Source organism: Phymastichus coffea, unplaced genomic scaffold (assembly GCF_024137745.1).
Source record: "Phymastichus coffea isolate CEN01 unplaced genomic scaffold, Cenicafe_Pcof_1.1 PCOF00016, whole genome shotgun sequence".
NCBI classification, from domain to species: Eukaryota; Metazoa; Arthropoda; class Insecta; order Hymenoptera; family Eulophidae; genus Phymastichus; species Phymastichus coffea.
In genome coordinates, this window is record NW_026706827.1 from 5,554,921 (window position 1) to 5,577,321 (window position 22,401).

The 22,401-nt window shown below is 37.2% G+C and overlaps 1 protein-coding gene across 1 annotated transcript in view; it reads right to left on the reverse strand.

Annotated features, from left to right (window-relative positions):
* The window catches only part of LOC131675175 (uncharacterized), a 929,507-nt gene that overhangs the window by 810,844 nt on the left and 96,262 nt on the right, over positions 1 to 22,401 (reverse strand). The window contains exons 5-6 of the mRNA XM_058954049.1: positions 8,448 to 8,963; positions 8,281 to 8,384 (exon numbers count right to left, since the gene is read on the reverse strand). Coding sequence (XP_058810032.1) covers positions 8,281 to 8,384; positions 8,448 to 8,963 — 620 coding nt within the window. The remainder of the gene's footprint in view (positions 1 to 8,280; positions 8,385 to 8,447; positions 8,964 to 22,401) is intronic.

Here is a 22,401-nt window from a genome sequence, read left to right on the forward strand (position 1 = left end):
TGTAATTCAGCCCAAGTTTCTCATAGCGTGAAATGTTCTATGAGTCGAGCGTAAATTACAATAGGAAAGGAAGGAATTCCTTGGTTAATCACTTGAGAGAAAGAATTTAAATATAAGTCAAGTTTATTCATTCTCGAGCGCTCACTTTGTAAGACTAGGAGAGAATGCTAGCCTGTGCAAAAATCAGCGTATTTATACACAGATTTTCCCGCCTACTGTATTTTCGCAGGACAGCCCTCTTCGAGCTGTTTATGCAAGTGTGCAAAATCATTTTCTCTTGTTTACAATAAAGTAGACAACAATAACGAAATTTTAAAGTATGTAAAATTTACAAAATTAGATATGGATTATAATAGTACAATTAACACTTATTGCAAGAAGTATAATCAAAAGTTATTAAATAATAAAGTTAGTTAATATAATATGTAATAGGCTGCCGTTTAACCTTCAATCCCGATTGAATATATCTATTCGTATGGTCAAACGACGCCTTGTTATCTATGTGCTATAAGCACATTAACTCACCTTGTCCGGGAGTGCGCCTGCGCAGAGTTCTCTTACCGTCACAAGTTGGGTTCTCGATCTCTCCGCTCGGGGCGCTGGCGCGCTCGCTTCACAGCGCTCCGTCGGCCACTGCCGACAACTCGGTTGGCTAGCCGCTTCTTAAGTTGCCTACGCGATCCGTGCTAAACTACCGGCGCGTTCGAATTAAACGTAAACAACAACACAACTCTCGGACAAAGGGAAGACAAAACAATAAGATCGTTGCGTTTTAACCAGGGATCACTTTATTTACTCTAAGTTTGTATAAGGGAGGGATTTGCCGAGAGACTTCCGCACGCAATATCGAATGACAATACAAACGGAGAGAGAGAGTGAAAATCGCGATCGCCGCGGACTAATCGCTCGCACGTTTTTTATAATTCGCCGTACACGCTGTGCGGGATCGCACGCTAATAACAATAAGCAGTACTGTGCACCTACCGCGGAGTTGTCGGGGATACGGTGGCCAACCGTACCCGTCTAAACTGGCTGTCGATGGGCTGCCTCTGCGCCTGAGGTCCCGCCGCGGCTGTTGACGCTGCCGAGGTTTCTCTCGTAGCTGTCGAGGTCACGCACGTTACTCAGTGCTCGCGCTCGTGCTCCACACTCGCTATCGATGCACTTAACTTCCTGGATCTCGCTCAAGAATATCACACGCGCTGTTGTCTCTCACTCGTAATATCTGTGATGCAGCCGGACTGAATGTCACAGTCATACTGGCTAGCAAACTCTCCCCTCCCGGTCATCGCCCCCAACGCGCCCTCTCTCTCTCAAACCGATCGCGGCTGTTACGCTCAGCCGCTTAGTAACCTACGCGAGTCAAAACGATTCTCGGCAATCGTTGCAAATAATGCAATATTTACAATAAAATAAGGATAAAATTTGACATATAGCAATAGTTTATTGTTTGTAGAAGTAATTCCAAAAAAGAACTACTTAAATAAGTTAATAACATTTGAATTATAATCAATTATCGTATTTTGCACCGATTTTTTTGTAAAATCTTATAATGCAAATATTAAGTCAGTTAATGAAAATTAATAAATTATAAAGATGTCGTTATTATGTACAAAATTAACGCTTTTGATTCATATATAATTATTTGTTTAGATAAATTATTAATTGTTTATTTATTGATAACAGTAATAATTAAGCTGTTATCAATGAAACGAATTCTTACTCATGTTTCTTATATAGTCATCTTGAATTTAGAGTATCCGCTTTATTATAATAATTAACATTTACAATGTAATAAACAAATTAAATTTGCAAATTAAAATTTCATATGAGTTAGTAGTTAAAGTAATTGAAGTTATTATAATCTTAATCTATGCCCTAAAATCTATATAAAAAATGCTTTGTTACATTGAAATTACTCTTAATTAACGCATTTTTATTGAAAAATAAGAACTACTATATCTATATCGTATAAGTAGAGTGACGTAACGCTCCTTGTATGGTCATGAAATTTGACTCTAGCACTAATACAATCATATAATATGTGAGGTTGTGCTGTTTAATATACTTATTGATGTACGTAGATTGACGAGTTTAGCGGGTTGCAGTAATCCAATGAAAATAAGAGAAGAGCTCGTAGATAGGACCGTTACAATTCCTTTTAACTAAAAGAATAGTACATATGTTATATATTGTTTCAAATTTTACGCTACTATATTGAAATATCTGTGGTATACAATACAAATAGAGATAATTGAATGTCGAAATTTACGATTATCATAGTCCATTGTTGATTTTTTGTCAATTTTTTGAAACGCTTATGGATATAAGATTCAATAAGCGCCATCGGATATTGAAGCTTACGTGATATCATAACAATATATCTCCTAAACTTACGATGAAAGCGCTCATGTAACAAGAAAGATGCATGATCTATAAGACTGTACATAACATTTCTCTTAAATTAAGGTGGATGGTCCGAATAGAAATGGATGACTTAGCCTTGAATTATCTTTCATCACTACGAGATTCAAAAAATTCAATGTTTCATCCATTCTGAGTTCAAAGATAAATTTCAGGTTAACATGATAAGCATTAAATATACTCAAGATCACACCTATATATTGTCGTTGTACTATTGAAAATGTATCATTAACGTATCTTCAGTAAGATTTAAGAATATAATTATACTCATATTTTAATCAGAAAAAACACTATTTCTCTACGTCATTCATAATAATATTCGCGTTTAAAGAAGATATTGGTGAACCTATTGATACACCTTTTATTTTTATAGAAGCACACAATGAATAACAATTGTATTTATGCAAAAATCTTGTACCTTTAATAATTGTATCAAATGTAACATTATTGTAGGATATTCTTTATTATATTATCCAGACTTTCAACAGCAAGTTCACGGTATATTGGTAAATAAAAACAGCATATCTAAAGATATAAATACATTGTCAAATTCGAGAGATATTATTAAGTTTTTTTTAACATTATTAAGTTTAAGAACGAACTGAAAAAAGAGTGTTTTTTCCTATTATTATAATATTTTTAAGCTTTCTTGTAGGTAACTTGATGATCAATTCTTAATAATGCACGATATATGGATACAGTCTTGAATGTATTTAATGCTTACAACGAGAACTTAGAATTTGCTCTGAACTAAAGGTGAATAGAAAATTGAATCATTTGGATGTCAGAGTGATGAAAGATAATACAAAGATCTAAATTAAAATTCCGTTATTGAGAACCAATCCACCGTAAAATCAAATAAAATCAAATTAACAACTTCATATATTCTTCTTGTATCGCTTGGTTTATTAAATTTGTTGTAACGGAGAATCTCGGCTAGGCCGATTTTGTCCGTTTGGCTCTCGCAAATGTCCGTGCGCCGCGCCAAGCTGAGAGTGTGTGTGGTACGCACACTCATGCTTGGTTTTGTTTACGAGGTGCTGAACACGGGCTGAGCTGATAACTGGAGCAATGCAGATGGCGCAGAAGAAAGGAAAGAAAGAGAGATAGAGAGAGCGCTCGAATTGCGGATCGTCGCGGAAAATTCGAGAGAGTCTCTGCTAGGCAGTAAGGAGAGGAAGTCGCGCGCGCGGATTAACCGAAAGTTCATGGTTTTCCGAAATTGGCCCCACGACCTCGTCGCCGATTGTTCGTTTTCGGAGACACGCCCGGTGTGCGGACGAGTATTAGAGCGTGAGGCTGGGTCGTGCCCAGCCGTGTCCCGGCACGTGTGGGTAACCGGCGAAATTCGCGGGTGCGCGCGCGAGCAATTCGACGTGCTGCAGTACTGAGCAACGGAGAGGCGACGAAGACGACGACAACAGCAATTGACGAGCGAAACAACGGATTGAAGCAGCAGTATTGTGGAGCAAGCGAGAGGACGAGCAAGAAGACAAATAGCGACGACAACAAGCATCAGCGAGACGGTCAGCGGGGAACACACCAGTGACGTCACACTGCGGAGCGCTCTAGCCGTCAGAGAGGCTGAAGGTCGAGGTCGGTGCCGTGTTTTTCTCTTCTTTCTCTCTCTCTTGCATGTTTGGGCGCCAGCTTATGGATGATAGCACGGCAGACCTGTTGGCTACCCGTTGATAGGCCCGTTGATACCCGTTTAACGGCGGAAAGTGTTTGTCGGGCATTTATTGTAATATTTAGTTCTAACAAGGGAATCGGCAGGCTGACCAGCCACCGAGTCACCTTCATGTTCGCGTTTGTTATAGTGCCGCTCGTAGTGTATAAGCACGAGATCGCCGTCTTGTAACCTATTGTTGACGATTAAAGTATTAGTGTGTTAATCCGCTGTTGTGTTTATTCACCGGTGTATCACTCCTCATCCTAACTTCGAATCCGTGTGTGTAACGTAATTTTGCTCGACGCGTTAATCAGTCGTGGGAACGTCTTTTGCTTTCCCGAATCCCTGAATAAATAATTTTTGCGGGCGGCCGTGAGTAACTCAGACGGGAACGGTCGCAAATTCTCCGTTACAATGTTACCAGTTTTCTCAAAATTTTAAACAAAAGAACCCAAAAATCCACGAAAATTGTTAAATGTAATTATACAACCTATAAAAAATATATGAATTCCAAAAATACATAATTTTTTGGGTTATAGTAGCACAGTGAGTAATAACTCAGGCTTCTATGCAAGAGGTCGTAGGTTAGAGCCCCATGCAGGTAAAGATTTTCGCAAATAAAATTTTCATATGATTCTTACCTTGATTCCGGTGGTTCAGATTCCACCTTAAACTGTAGGTTCAGTTATGATGTGCTTAAAACTTTCTCCTACTGTAGTATTTCAAAAAATGATTGAGGATGCAGATCTACTTAGTCATGACTATAGAGAACCAAAACTAATACGTACAGGCACCTAGTGTACCTCAGCAGCGTTATACGTGTAAGAAGTTCTTGGAGTTGCACTAACAATAACATAGGCTTTTTCATTTAAAGTACTGAGGAGACATATATATAGTTGTTGATTTGATTTCATTTAATTTTACGGAGCATTGACTCTTAATATTAAAATTTTACTTTAGAACATAAATTATGTGCATATTTTCTATCATATGAGCGCTTTCATCATCGCAATAAGTGAGGTTTTATTAAGATTTTGCACAACAATCAATATCTACTGGATTTTATTGAATGATATATCAATAAACGTGTCAAAAAATTGCATTATCTCGACAATAGACCAGTAGCGGACCATGATAATTATACCATTCGACGTTTAATCATTACTACTTACGTATATTATATATGACAGATATTTCAATACGATAGCGTCAAATTTAAAACAATGGTAAAAATTAACAAGCAAACCTAATTTATAAAATAACCCAAGAAAAGTGTAATGTGACTTACATCGATAAAACATATGAACTGTTAAGAACTCGTATTAATGAATATAAAAAGAATAAAAATAAGGATGCGGTAATTAATATACACATGTATAGGGTATTCCATTTTAAATGACAGACCTGAATATCTCGAAAAGTTGACGTCATACAAAAAAATTGTTGAGACGAAAGTTGTTCAGGATAGTGGGAGTTATCTACGTATAATGTCAGTGTTGACCTTGAACTTTAATTTCAAGATCATTTGACGGTAAAAGTGATTATTTTAAATAGGAACATTATTTTGAAAACAGTGTTAAATATTTAACATATTTAATATCGGATTCAGAAATAGCGGAAAATTTTACGATCGAAGAGAGAATTAAGAAGGTCAAATACCAAGGTTAAATTAAGTTCGACATCCAAAAAAACATTTATCAATAAATTTCAGTGATTTCTAGTTATTTAGTTTCGAATTCTACTCTTGCATTCCGACCAGTTAATTTAATTTTACATTTGAAGTTATTTTTTTCTATTTCATTCGGTATGGGTTGATTTTCTTCTGTTTTCATCTAAATTTATATTATTAACATATTATTCGCATTTCAACTTTGGTAATTTTAATACTTCATGGTTTATTACGAAATTCAAAGATATTTTTTAATATTTAACATCTAATTTAGAGTGATATATATAAGTAAGTGTTCCTGAAAAATCGTAATTGAAAATTACAAAAGTTTTAGATTTTAGGGAAGTAGTGGAATGATAATGGTAGATTTCACCTTGACTAAAATTATTATTTATTTTCTTTCATTATAATTGTGCATGTAAATTACTTTCTAGAGTACTTTTAAATAAGATAAAGTTTCCAACAAAAGCTGCAAAGTATCAAAATAAGTCGGTTTCTATAAATGGAATGTGCTTTTATTATTACTGTATGTAATTTTCGTTCAATAATGAAGAAATTGTATGTGATTTTTCGCTGAGAAATGAATAATTTCTGTCTAAATTTTTTTTTATGCTTTCTTTAAATTCAAGATGATCTCTCTACTTTATTGTTTTCGTGATTATCAAGATAATTTATAACAATTAATTGAAAATATGGGATCGTTAGATTGCAAGAATTTTAGTTTGTCAACGAAAGATACCTTCAAATATAAGACGGCGTTAAGTGAATGTGCTTAAAAAAATGATGCGCAAGTATTAGCAGTATTGGATTACGTAAATATGAATTCGCATGCTAGTTTACAACAAACTGAGAGAGAATTAGGTATCTCTAAATTTATGAAAACAAATAGGACGAGATGGTTCTGTTAAATGATGCCCGCGATTTCCAGATTTGACAAGTCTAGATTATTTTTTATGGAAATACTTAAAAAATGTTATTAACACTTAACTACAATTACGAAAGAAAATATAAAAGAGCGCATAAGATTGGCTTCTCAAAATGATCCTAGAGAAGTTTTGTTGTCAACTGTAAGAAGTTTCCAACGTGAACTCAACTTATGCTTCGAAAATAATGAGTAACACTTTCACATCTATTGCGATAATACTTTTTTCATATATTTAATTTATTACTTTCAGTCAGTTTCGTTTCTATTAATTAATTCATTAATTTAAGTTCTGTACTTTTACTTTGTTCTTTATTATAAATTGTTACACATTCAAACAATAAAAAGCATTTCTTCTAGTACTATCAATTATGTTCATTATTGATTAGGTCTTTTAAGCTAAGGTCGTTAGTCTCAAGTCTTTTCTAATATTTTGCATACCAAAATCATAAAAAGCAATTAAAATTTTTTTTTCGGATGTCAAGCTTAATATGATTTTGGTATCATACCTTTTCAATATCTTTTTGATCCTAAAATTTCTTGCTCTTTTTGAATCTGGTGTTAACTATAGGAGTTCATATTTAAAAAAATCACTGACCTTCAAATAACCTTGAAATTGAAATTCAAGGTCAACACTGACACGTAGACGACCCCCAGTGTCTGAACAATTTTCCTCTAAACAATTTTCATCTTTCTAAACAATTTTTTCATGCAACATCAGCTTTTCAAGATATTCAGGTCCGTCATTTAAAATCGGATCACACTTTATAATCACTCTTACCAATTTGGCTGGGATTACGCACAAATCAATGACTTTGAATTTCGATGGAATTTCTTAAATAACTTAGGGGACGGTCCATTCTTGAGTTATGAAGTGGTCAAAAGAGGCCAGATCACAGCGGAAACAGGCAAGGCTTCAAGAAATTGAAAAATATGAGCAAGAAGAAGGTCTTCTGTATGATCCAGGCATCGCAGATTAAGTTTAGGTAAAAATTTTTCATAATTTTTAGATAAAAAAAAATTTAAACGCGTTTTTCTCGAAACAACGTTTTAAAAAACTAGCTCCATCGTATCTCGCTAACCAGTGCACCGATTCTTATGAAATTTAAACCACATATTCTACACATAAATTTTAACAAAGTGTATCAAAATCTTTTCTTAATTTTACTATTAATTTTTAGTGAAAAATGGCAAAAAAATGCTTATTTTTCACTTTTTTAATTCGTACACCATTTGTTTATTTATTGATAAAACTTAATATATTTGCTCTACTTTGTAGCTGAAGTCATACAGAATCTAAAACCGTTTGATTTTTTTGTTTCAGATAAGCCGTTCTCAAGTTCTGATGGAGCTACTAAAGCGTTTAAGTTTTGAGGTCTTTTTCACAATAACCGTTTTCGCAATAAAAAATTAAATAAAATGAATAAAAAATTGAATATCTATTCTTGTTTGATTTTCAAATGAAGTTCTCTAAAGGATAGCGAATCCACCAACGAATCGTCAAATGATGTCTAACTGGCTTCAATCATTGCGCCCGTAATCAAACGAAATGAAAATCCAAGAAATCAAATTATTTTCTTAAAATTTAAATACCTGCGCTTGATCCAGTTGCAATTGTAATTGTTGGTTAAGCTGCTGCAAATGATGGACCTGCTGTACACAATGCGGCCGTGTTTTTTCTAAAAATTTTTGAAAATCTGTTGAAGAAAGACCAGCCATTAACGCCATATGTTGTTGTTGTAATTTATTCATAACCATACCATGGACAGTCTTACGAACGCTTTTATTATCTTTTTTTGAAACAGCTTTAACTTTTGGACGATCATTAATAGCAGTACTCTGACTAACGTTTAAGCTGGAAATAATCGGTTGTGAAGTACCGCAAATTTCTTCAGTCGAAGCAAGAGAATCCGAATTAAAGGTACTTTCCAAATTTGACATGCACGGTGAGTTGGGGATAATACTTGAAATCGATCCAGTTGAAGCTGGTACAGTAATTAGTGAAATCGACGACGTATTTAAAAAATCATTTGTGGTAATAGGAAAATTCTCAAATGATGTCAATGGCAGTGGCAATTGTGTTTCTTGTAAATTTCGTACTTCTTTCAGCATTCGTTGTTTTTCCAGTTTTATTCCTTCTTTAAATCCTTCTATATAATATTTGTTGGCTTGTTGAAATCCCTTATAAAAAGACAATGCAGAAGTAATACTACTTGCATTTTGATAATTTGCGGTTTCGACAATAGATGGTTTGATTATCTCCATAGAATCTGAACCTGAAAAAAATTATTATATTAAAATTGCAAATATTTATTCACCTGGTATAAAATTAATGATATAAATACATAAATATTGTGACTTTTATATCTTTTCACGGAGCCAAGAATGTAATTAGTATCAAGAATAATTTATTCTTTGAGAATACAATAACACATATATGTACACTCTTGTAGAGAAAAAATGTAATTTATATATTTTATTTTTATAATTGATTGAGTTTATATAGGTGTTGGTCAGATGATTTTGACGGTGATTTTTTGTATAATAGTAGATATAAAAAAAGTCCATTAGCTAGTTCACTGTTTTCTAAAATGTATGTATATCCCAACCTTCCTATATACTATATATATAGAGATAAGATTTGTAACTTCTGAACCGTACCTCTTTTTGCCTACTTTGCACTTTTTTAGCCCTTTTTATTCCCTTCGTTGCCTATTTCTGATCCGTTTTATCGCTAATAATTTTTATAATCATGTTTTCCTTTTATATTTTTATTTTCAATAAAAATTCCTAAAAATTGGAACGAAACGTAACATCGTTCATGTTTCATTGTACTTTTCTAAAAATAAAGTGAATTTGTTATTAATGATAATAATTTATTTATATAAATAATATTGTTTCATATTATTACCTTTACGAATAATGTTACCATCGGTCGGAAACTTATTTCCTTAACCCTTTAACGCTCAAATGGACAAAATTTCAACGTCAACTTCAAGCTCGTGCCTTTCAATTATAACCCATGTGAAAAAAATATTGAGATACATATTCTTGTGTAAAAAAATCTCATTTTTCGAATGGCATCGTTAAATTTATTAAAAAATGAACGGAAACAGTTTATTTTTCACAATAAACAAAAAAAATGCAAATTTTCATAATTTTTTTCTTTTGAGGAATTTTTTCAACTATGTTCTCGGTACTCCAATATATCTTAACCCATCAGGATACGAGACGCGAAGGTTGGACTTCAAAAATATATCTTTAGATACTTCGATTTTGACTGTTAATGACTGTTAATCGATCCATAATGGCGCCCGAATACCGGAAATTATTGCAAAATCACAGAAATTTGCACTTTTGAAGTCGAATCTAAGTTTTAGCAGGCAAAGTGACTTTTCTGAGTTTTATGTCAAAAGATTGGATGCATATTAGCACCGGTGGTTAGGATGGCGTCGTTATGCGGCACTTGGGTAATGTCGGTGCCCTCCATTAGTGTATCACCTGGGCCATAATATGGTTTGAGATCTTTAGTGTGCACTAACTTCTCAATCTCTTCCTGCTGTTTAGCAAGCTAGTAGGAGTTAGCTCCGAGTAACTTAACGATCACGTAGGGGTCTACAAATTTGGGTGCTAGCTTCGCGGATATACCCTGCGCCGTGCTGGACAAGATTCAGTTCTTTTTTCAGACCCAATCTCCTTCCTAGATTTCAGAGGCTCTTCGTTTAGCGTTAAAGTATCTCGCCTGGCGTAACGACTCATCTGAGGCGATTTCTTGGGCCCTTTGTATGGTAAATCTATTGTTCCGCATATGTTCGTCTCGTTGTCTCAACTTACGTAGGCCCTCATCTTTGATTACGAGCTTATCCCTCTCCTTTCGGATGGTTTCGGGCACTTGAGGTCGCCTACCATACTTAAACATAGCAGGGCTGGTCCCCATGGAGCTATGGATAATAGTGTTCAGCGCAAATGCGAATTCAGGCAAGAATCGATCCCATTCTTTGTGATTCACCCGGAGATATGACGAGATCATTGTCTTTAACGTACTGTTAACACTTTCCTTAGAGTTGGCCTGTGGGGAGTAAGTCGATGTAAACATCCGGTTCACCCCCAGCGTCTTCAAGTAACCGTTTACTAACTGGTTCTTGAATTCTGTACCATTGTCGAACAGGAAGTACCAAAGCGCATGATCACTCGCTCCCTGAGTTCTTTCACAAACGTCTTACCATTTGCTCTACATATGGGAACACATTCTACCCATCGTGTGAGCAAATCGATGAATACCAGCACATATTTGTGTCCTCAAGGGCTACGAGGAAATGGCCCGGCGATATCGCCAGCTACTATCTGTCAAGGCACGGACAATGCCCGGTCTTTTATCAACCCGCGTGGTAGCTACTGATCGATCTTGCACTGTTAGCATATTTGGCACATTCTAACATACCCTTTGACGTCATTATACATGCCTGGCTGTAACAAAATTCTCTCCTTTGTTACCAATTCTTTGCGGGGTAAGTGAGGCACTTTCGCTCAAGGCAATTGAGGGAGAAGAACGAGGAGAGGTTGATAAATAAATTATATAAAGACAGAAATCAAATCTCACTTACAACCTATTATTATTAATCATTGTTCAAACTAAACATACGCGCGCATAACATCTAATTATTAACTAATTACTAACTAACCAATTACATAATAGAATAATAAACTACTCATAGTATTCACAAATGAATATTTCGCATTTCGTCTTAATATCCAATCGCGCACTTAACCTATTACAAACTTACTTAAATTACGCGAACCTATACCGGATGAACTGCCCGGCACGTGGGCGCCTGGACAATTCGTCGGTCGCAACTTACGTTACTACAAATTAAGCTTAAGCGCGAACCTTTAGATAGCCGACACGTGGATGCCTGACTATCCTATTCAACGCGCACCGGTCGTCGCATCACCAGAGAGAGAGAGAGAGTGTAGAGAGAAGGAAGAAAAGAAGGCTTGACCTTTGTTCATCGCCCCTAGCAACGTCGTGGATCCCGGGCGATGTGCTGCCGCAGGAAGTACCGGTCGTAGTCGCTGGTCAGATCGTTGCTAGCTGCTGGCTGCTATCGCTGACCAGGTATCCACAGGCGACGTTGACTCTCCTTGCAGGGGTGGGCTGGCTGCGGTCACAGACAAAGCTGTTGCCGCTAGGGTTGATCTTCCTTCCAGCTATTCCAAACTGCACTCTCTACACTCTAACAGGACTGGGCTTGGACTCTTGCACTCTAGTAGGACTAGGCTTCGACTCCTACACGCACTTATTCTTGCGCTCGTCTAGCAGCCGCTCAGCGGCGCTCGCTCCTCTCCCTACCTTGACCTATTAGTTAGGCGGCACGCGACGCGCCGCTTATCGGTCACGCGTTGCGCGCCTGCCTATCCCTGCTTGAGCCTAATACTCTCTCTCTCTCTCCTTCTCTTTTTCTCACTCTCTCTCCGCGCTCCTCAACTTTTTCTTGCGCTCAACTGCGCTGGCCCGTCCTTGGCGCTGAAAAAGAAAGACCAAGTGTTAGGCGCATACTTTAATGCGCCTAACGTTGGCCAACACGCCTTGCCGAGTGGAGGAGGGAGAACGCAGACGAGAGACTGGCACACGGCCTGCTCTCGTCACATGGCCAATAGTAATACCAGGCGATACGGGCAAATGTTTTTTCTCGGTCGAAGTGATTTTCGAACAGAACCCACAATAGAGCGTATCTTTTCGAGATCACGTCTGATTCCGTTTCGGTTAATCATAAATCTCAGATGCATAGTTTTTAACTTGCAGAAGACACTCTTATCTCGATTGATCGAGAGTTTAGTTTGGTTTAATCTGTCCAACGCGGTTCGTAGGTACCGCAAATGGTTCTCAAATCTTGACGATACTGCAATAATATCGGCCAAGTAGGCGAAGGTGAAATCGCCGACCACACTATCTATCAATCGCTGGAAGGTGGCACCTGCGTACAAGAGGTCAAAAGGCATCTGCACAAACTGAAAATGCCCTAGCCCTGGTTCGGTAGAGGCGGTGATATCTCAAGATTCGAGTTTAAGCCGCATTTGGTAATACGCGCTACTAAGGTCGACGGTAGATATATAATGCGTATTTCGCAAGGATCTCAACATATCTTGCATAAACGGTAAAGGATACGCATTTGGCTCGGTGACTTCATTGACCTTTCGAAAGTCGATACAAAAGCGAAACGAGACATCTTTCTTACGTATCAGTACTACTGGGCTTGACCAGCCACTATAAACCGGCTCGATGACTCCCTAGGCCAATATTTCTCTTATCATTTTATGTATCTCTTGCTCTATCTTATGCGATACTGGGTAGTATTGCTGTTTGATCGGCTTAGTATCACCAACACGAATCTCGTGTTCGATTCCTGCAGCACATCCGACACCCACGGATGCCTGAGATAAAGCCTCGTCGATAGTTTTCTTTAACATTGCCGGCTGTGCTGCTGTTACTTTGACTAATGCTATGGTTGTCAAACTTGGGCCAGTTTCCAAGCTAGCCACTTCCAATTTCATTCTGGTTTGCGACTTTTTAAACAGCAGTGTATCGTCGTCAGGATCTAGGATCGTTCTAAACTGCCTGATGAAATTTACTCCTGTAATGCATTCATCGACCGTATAGCCAAAGGTATTGTCATGTCGCCCACAGTGAATGGCAACATTACATGGACGACAATCGGCAAGTTTCGGCCGTCTGGCAAACCGGCCGTACCGGTGTGGGTAATATTCAGTCTTACATTTAATGCTAAAGCTGTTTGTAGAGCTGTGGCTGAGCCCAGCGGATCATAGAGAGCTCTAATTTTGAAATCTTCTATTTGCATCGGTAGCTATCAACGCGTTTCTTGCTCTGGAGAGAACTCTAAAACCAATTTTGGAGTTCTGTTGATTTGCTCGAGGCATACAATACGCTAGCTATCCCAACCTCGTAGGGTAATTTACCGGGAACATCGAGTTGGATCAACTCGCTCCTTACCATGGAAGATCCTTCGGGAATCCTTGTCGACAGGTTATCTACCGTTACCAATGCCTCCCAGAGCGTGGGTATTTTTTTCTCCACCACCTCGGCCAAATGATGGAATAAATGAATTCCTGGGTTTTACTGTCACCGAACTCTCCCCTCTCCACGGTCAGATTATTACTGTGCGCATTGCAGGTGTTACTCGGGCGATCCTTACTCTCGTCACTCAACATGTTTGATGCAACCAGCGCTTTGTGTTGCAACGAGGACGCATGAGTTACGAAGCGAGCAATCGCCGAACCATTGGTCGTCACGTTTTCAACACACGTACGCAACAACGTCACATCTACGACATTTACCTTAGGGGATAGAGGAGTGGGGTCAACCTTATCTAACCACTCCTTTTCTCGTTTCCCTTATTACATTAGGACCAGTACCTTCTACTGCGCCCAGTAGTCCGCACTCGATACAAGTCTCTTTCTCGTTTTCGGGAATCTTCTTACCTCTTAGATCGACCCTCGTCTCGCAAAATTTGATTTCATTTCCTCCGATAAATCCTTTAAAGATAACAGTACCTGATCCTTTACGTCAGGCGGTGTACACACCTTTTTTATCGTTTTCAATTACGGCTAGGGTTGTACTAGATGACGGTACAACTTACGTCGGCATATAGACGATCTGGTGTGTCACTTTTTCCAACATATTTTCCATCCAATCTAGCCGATCGTCGATCTCTGGTTTCTCGTGAGCCATTGCCACCATTTTAGTCTTGCGACTATTATTTTCGGTGTTATGGAGATAGTAAGCAAGCTCAGGATACAGAGTCGTTTGAGGATCTGGTATAACGCGTTCCACCTTTCTCTGATTCAAGGTGTTTTGTGCTGCCATGGCCAAGGTGTTAAGTGTGCGTAGAAAGTTTACTTCAGCTTTACTGTTTGTTAGCGCATCTCATTTAGTATTCGCTAACAACTATTCAAACATAAATTTTCGCAGCTATAAGGTTTAATCCATTTCACCCCAAAATGTCCATTTTAACCATCAACTTTCAACAGCCTATTCTCATTTATTTTCATGCTCCAAACAAAAATTTCAAAAGCCATTATCCACTATTTATGAGGTCAATACGGTTTGAATGTTGTCGGATACGAACCAATATTACCCATTGACCTGAGAAAAAATATTAACACCGATAACATTCAAAATAAAAGCAATCACGGCACGAGCCAACGCAAACCGCGATCGCCAATGAAATCATTTCAGGTCGATTTTTCAATGTCGGCTACGTGCGCATACCAATGTTTACGGGAGCAGCTGAGCATTTGCGCTCAACTAATACAGCGCCACCTTGCAGTGATAACGATTGCAATGATGAATTCAAATACAAACACTGCAAGGAAATGAGTTTTTTTAGTTAAATAATAGAAAGACACCGTATTAACCCATTTCGCCCCAAAATGTCCATTTTTTGTCCATCAACTTTCAACAGCCTATTCTCATTTATTTTCATGCTCCAAAAAAAAAAATGCAAAAGCCATTATCCACTATATATGAGGTCGCTCTATCGATCTATGCCATCTAAAATACCCTATAACAATTTTCAACCCTTTATTTTTTCAATTAAAAAAAAAAGGTTGTTTTTATGGATACTTTTATCAAAATATGCAATTTTCAATGTTAAAGACTGCTTGTAATTCAGTAAATTGAATAAAAACACGGCGGTCGTGGTCTAATGAATAGAGGAATGCCCTGTGATTATTTTATTTTTCCACCTAGAGGTTGTAAAACAACCCCGAAAGAGTACTATGGCAACAATTGGAGCTTCATCGAGATTTTGTTCGCAAAGTTATTTAAACTAAAAGAAATGGTTATAAATAACGTGTTAACTATTTTATAGTTTATTTTATGTATATATATATGTATATATATATGTATATACAGGGTGGGCCATTTTAAATGACCCAGTCGATTTTCTCGGAAACTATGGGGGTTAACGAAAAATAGTTCAGATTAAAGTTGCCCAACTTTGAGGGGGACATATTCCTGTGACCTTGCCTTTGACCTCTAAGGTCATGTTCAAGGTCATTTGAAGGTCAACTTTGTTTTTTTAAATAGGAACCCTTATTTTTGACCCCGGATTCGGAAAGAGCGGGAAATTCTACGTTTAGATAAGATAATATGTGTGGGATCCGCATGAACCCCAAGGCCATGTACAGGTCATTTTTCCGGACCGAATAATCTGGGACGCCTAAGGTTAAGCGTAAACTCTTCAAACAAGTTTCTTCAATATTCAAGGGTACATATCTGTATGACCTTGCCTTTGAACTTTCAGGTTATGTTCAAGGTCATTCCGCCTTCATCTTCGGTTACAGACTAAGCTTTCGTTTTTATGTTTTTCTCATTAAAGAATTATGTAGATATTTATTGTCATATTCTGACATCACCATTCCAAAATTCAGATGATAATCTTAAAGTTATTATTTGTATTTTGTAATTACATAAAATCAGAATGATGTTACTTGTAAATTAAATATTCATTGCAAAAAATTACTAATACATCATACTACAAATGTATGAAAAATTCTTCAACTTAACAGAAACAAAATAACTTCAATTCCTTTACGTTCCAAATTTTCGAAAATCATCAAAAGGAAATTAATCATGAAATTTGAGTAATTTTTCAAAATTTCTATTTCCATCAGTCTTGGAAGTTCCGATTGAAATTACGTGATCTTAATTTTGTTTGAGTGTATCAAACCTCTATAAGTGCCTGACTATGAGCCGAATGAGATTATGGATATGTTATTGGATTTAGGGACTAGTCATAATAATTATCGTGCTGCAGCTAGACTTTACGCTGAACGCTTTCCTCACCGACAACACCCAGATCATAGACAAATAAGTCGCATAACTCAGAGAGCTCGTCGTGGACGTTTGGTTAGGCAACGCAGGCGTCACGTGTATGACGTAAATGATGTACGTGTTCTGGTTGTTCTTGCAATCATTCACCTTGATCCTAATACCAGCAGTCGCCGAATTGAAAGAGGGCATGGTATAGCAAGAAGAACAGTTTTAAGAATTTTCAGAGTCCTAAAATATCATGCTTATCATATTACAATGGGCCTTACAGATGATACAGAATGATCCAATTTTTTTCAACTATGTCCTTTTTTCTTCAAATGACCTTGAACGTGATCTTAGAGGTAAAAGGTAAGGTCACAGGGATATGTCCTCCTCAAAGTTGGGCAACTTTCATCTGAACTATTTTTCGCTAACCCCCATAGTTTCCGAGAAAATCGTCTGGGTCATTTAAAATGGCCCACCCTGTATATATGTATATATACAGGGTGACCCATTTTAATCGCTACACGTGGATTTTTCGAATTCCAAGACAGATAGGAAAAAATGGTTCAGACAAAAGTTGTAGGGGACGAAGGGGGCCAAACAATGGTTCTAACAAATTTGACCTTGAACTTGACATTCAAGGTTATTTCAAGGCTAAGTGGTTTTTTTTGAATAGGAACACCTATTTTTGACCCCGGATTCGGAAAGAGCGGAAAATTTCACGTTCAAAACCATATTGAGACATTTTTTTCACGGTCATTTCAAGGTCAAATCAAGGTCAAACTCCGAAAAATCCATTTTAAGTCGTTTTTCCTAGAGTCACAGGCTTAAGTGGTTCAAACTGATCGTAGATTTAGTTACATCACTTAATTAAAGTAAGTCCCTTCGCCTCACACTGAACGGCGTGCTTGATTTAAGTGAGTCCCTTCGCCCCTACCTTGAAATACTGATTTCCGATTGTCGCACCACGATAATTACTTCAGCTTTCTCCTAAAAGTAACGTCGTATCAATAATCTTTTTAGGCTGGTAGTCAACCATTTAAGAGCCAGCCATTAATTACTATTAAATTTAAATAGTAAAATGGTATCAAAAATATTAATAATTATAATATTCGCCTGTATGTGGTTGCGACTAAAAAAGAAAAACGTTTGTCACACTTTATTAATTGTAAATTTTATAAAAAACTAATTTGATGCTTTTTGTAAAAAACAGAAATGTTGTATCTTTATTTATTTTTTCGAAAGTTATGAGAAAATTGAAGATATGAGCTGTAAATAATGCGATTGTTTAAAAAGAATAGTCATAACTTTCGAAACAATAAATATGCAACATTTCCTTTTTGTACAAAAAGCATCAAAGCTATTTTTTCTAGAATCAAACTATCAAAAATAAAGTTTAATATTAAAAATGTGCGGAAAATATTAAAATCGGTCAGCAGTTCAGATATTATTACAAGAATCTTTGACTGAACAGAATTTATTTGTAAATGTGCTTTTAATGATTACATTATCAATATTAGTATTTTTTAAGTTTGAACGGAAATAATTCACAATATTTAAAATAAAAGCAAGTTTTAGTATTATGTGCAATTCAAATTAGAAATAATTTAATGATTATTACTTTATTATAAAACTTACAATTACAAAAGTGTGACAATCGGAACACTTGTGGCAAATACACTTAGTCAGATAAAGTTACCGTAATCTAGGAACATTTTTCTTTTTTGGTCGCAACCGTATGCGGGTGAATATTATAATTATTATTATTTTTTATACCATTTCACTATTCAAATTTAATAATAATTAATAGCTGCCTCTGAAATGGCTGACTACGCGCCCAACGAGATCGTTGACATGACGTTGGCTTTAGGAGAAAGCCGAAATAATTATCGTGCTGCGGCAAGAATTTATGCTGAACGCTATCAAGACAGACGACACCCCGAAGCTATGGCTATCAGACGTTTAACTCAAAGAGCTCGTGGTGGACACATGGTTCGTCAACGTGGGCGCCATCAATATGATGAAAATGATAATCGGGTTGTGACTATTCTGGCAATAATTCATCTTGACCAACAGATAAGCGCTCGTCGAGTCGAAACGGAAATCGGTATTCCAAAAAGTACATTTTTAATAATTATGAAGGTGCTTAGATATCATGCATATCATATTACTCTGGTCCAAGAGCTACAGTTTGCTCATTTTCAACAGCGTATTGTGTTTTGCCAATGGGCTTTACAAATGATAGAAAATGATTCAGACTTTTTTAATTTTGTTCTTTTTTCTGATGAGGCAAAATTTCAAAGTGATGGGGAATTGAATAGACATAATTGTCATTACTGGTCTGATGTTAATCCTCATTGGGTCAGAACAGTAAACCATCAAAGACGTTGGAGTATTATGGTATGGTGTGGGATTATTAATGGATATTTGATTGGCCCTTACTTTTTCGAAGAAAATGTTAATCAACACACGTATTTAACGCTAATAAGAGATGAACTACCTGTATTGATGGAAGATGTTGACTTAGAAACGCGACGGAGAATCTGGCTCCAGCAGGACGGCGCAGCACCACATTTCGCTCGAATTGTCAGGACTTTTTTGAATAATCAGTACGGTAACAGATGGATTAGTCGAGGTGGTCCGGTTGAATGGCCTGCTTGCTCACCCGAGCTTACATCACCAGATTTTTACTTATGGGGGTACTTAAAAAATGCCGTTTTTGCGGAAAGGCCCACCACAAGATTAGACATGATGGACAGAATTCGTCGAGCTTGCGATGCCATTCCAAGGCAAACTTTGCTAAACACCGTTCCGTTTGCTAAGACACTTCCAAAGGCGTTTAACTATGTGCCTGGAAGCAAATGATCGTAATTTCGAACAGTTACTTCGAGGCTAGATAAACACATAAGTGAGAGGCGAAGGGACTCACTTAAATCAAGCACCCCGAACAGTGAGAGGCACGGGGACTTACTTAAATCAAGCACCCTGAACAGTGAGAGGCACGGGGACTCACTTAAATCAAGCACCCCGAACAGTGAGAGGCGAAGGGACTCACTTTAATTAAGCACCCTGAACAGTGAGAGGCACGGGGACTCACTCAAGCACCCCAAAGGAAACAGTCCTTACTACGTTCACGTCGTTGTTTCTGGGTAGCGCTAAACGTAAGGTTGACACATTTACAACAGAAGCTTCAATGATCATGAAGGTTCCATTAAGCAAACATCATACATGGGATAGACATGTGTGGGACTGGGGGATGTCTGATGTAACAGTTTAGCATGTGAGGCTATGAAGAGAATGGGGTTCGGATGTGCAAGTTCGATTTTTGTTTACTAGGATGTGAAAGTTTTGGGTGTATGGGTTTCCGTTTTAAATCAACGATCAATTTGAATCACTTAAGCCTGTGACTCGTGGAAAAACGACTTAAAATGGATTTTTCGGAGTTTGACATTGATTTGACCTTGAAATGACCGTGAATAAAATGTCTCAATATGGTTTTGAACGTGAAATTTTCCGCTCTTTCTGAATCCGGGGTCAAAAATAGGTGTTCCTATTCAAAAAAACCACTTGACCTTGAAATAACCTTGAAGGTCAAGTTCAAGGTCAAATTTGATAGAACCATTGTTTGGCCCCTTTCGTCCCCTACAACTTTTGTCTGAACTATTTTTTCCTATCTGTCTTGGAATTCGAAAAATCCAGGTGTAGCGATTAAAATGGGTCACCCTGTATATATATATGTATATATGTACATATGTATATATATGTATATATATATATGTATATATGTACATATGTATATATATGTATATATATATATGTATATATGTACATATGTATATATATGTATATATATATATGTATATATGTACATATGTATATATATGTATATATATATATGTATATATATATACACATGCACATGTATACATGTTTTCGAGGGTGCTGATTACGATTTTGATGTCAAATTTAGAAAATTTAAGATGGTGGATCCAATACGGCTACTACTATTTAAAATTTTCAAGTTTTTCATACACTAGGAATACTCCTTAGGGTTTTTGGGGATCGTTTGATATGATTTTATCGTAAAATTTATAAAATTCTTACTGCGATAATCAATTGTAAATTATGAATCTAAAAAATTTGGAGTTAATAATTTGTAATGCTACTATATCTAAGTCTCAGAAGATTTGAATCCAAATTTATTACTATTTTCGTCGGGGTCTCGTTTACTGGATTTCCTGTTAAAATTTATATGATGATGATGAAAGTAAATGTTTGTAAATCCAAATATTCTCCGTTGTTGATCATTGAATCACCAATTAGTATCCAAAATATAGAATTTATTTGATGAAATAATTGTATGTTATACAAACCTCATATATTGCGAAAGTGTATAAATAATATACAAGTAGATAACATTATTTTTAGACAAAAAGAAATCGCGAGTTTCGTAACGAGAGCAAGCGTTGCGCTTGTTTTCGTCGGAATTTTCCCCAATTCCCCCTTTCTCTCGGCAAGGTATGGTCTTTGTTTCAGCCGACGGAGATTGCCGAGCGAGGCCGAGCCGACCCGAAGCTGTTACGCTGACGATAGTATAGAGGTGTTAGAAAGAGAGAGAGAGAGAAAGAGAGAGTTGGGGGCGTGCGTACCCTACGCAAGATTAGGCAGGCGCGCGTCACGAACCAATTAGCGCATTGGTCGCGCGCCGCCTAATAAGTAGGTCAAGTGGGGAGAGAAAAAGAACGACGAAGAAGCTGTCGATCGCGGAAAAGAAAAACGAACGACACAGACGGTAGTGAGTCGAGCAGTGAGTAAGACGGTAGGCGGCCAGCGGTAAAAAGTCGAAGTGCAGCTGAGGACAAAGGGGCCAGCCGAACGCACACACCGTCAAGGGCCGAAGAGAACCGAGAGGACAGAGGACGACTGCCTTGTTCCGGCATCTACTCGGGACGCTACTGGGAGAAGCCGGGAGGAGTTGCCCAGCGATGACCAGCAACATCGTGCGCAGGGCGCAGCCAGGCCTCCCGTTCCAGTATCAAGGTCAAGTTTCGCGAATTAATTTCTCTCTCTCTGACGATGGCACAGAGCGTAAACAAAACGTAAACGTTAGGTAGGTAGCAAGTCGTGCACATGCCGGCTACCTGCCCTAATTACAATCGGCGTCATAAATCGCTCAAATAGAAATCGTCCAAGCGATTCCTCGCCGGGCGATTTTCTCTTTTAGCTAAGTAGCCTAAGTCGGTTCGTTGTCAAGGCGGTCATCTACCGGGCGACGCGCGTTGTGTTTCGTATAGATTTGTAAGCGTGATTAGTTAGTTAACTTGTTCTTTGTTCTCTATTGTAATAGGTGTTAAGAACACCGTTGTGTTCTATAGTATTAAGACGTGTTAGCAACACCGTTGTGTTTATTAGGTTAAGAGTTTGTAAAGTTGATTATAAGAGTTCATTTTATAATGCGGTTTATTATTATGCGGTTATTCATATACGGTTTTGAAATCCAAGTGTAATTTGATTTTGAGTTGATTAGAATTAGATTTGTTTAAATGCGAATTTGTGTTTTGTATATAATTCCCTAACCACGTTCATTTCTTTGCTTTCTCCCCCTTCCCGCCTTAATTGCTATGAGCGAGTACGCCTCACTTGCCCACTTAAAAAAATAATTAACGAACGAGCTTTCTTTACAGTTTATCCGAGTATTCGTGTTTTTTTTTAATTTCGATCATTCTTTGCTAATGGGAGAAAAAACGTATAAATTTAATTTTCATGTGAAATTAGAGTAATTTTCTTCGAGCAGTTCATCGCCTATTGTATCGTCGATTCATATCGACTAGTTTTATAATTATCAAAATTTGAAAACCAGAAATCTTTCACAATGTCTG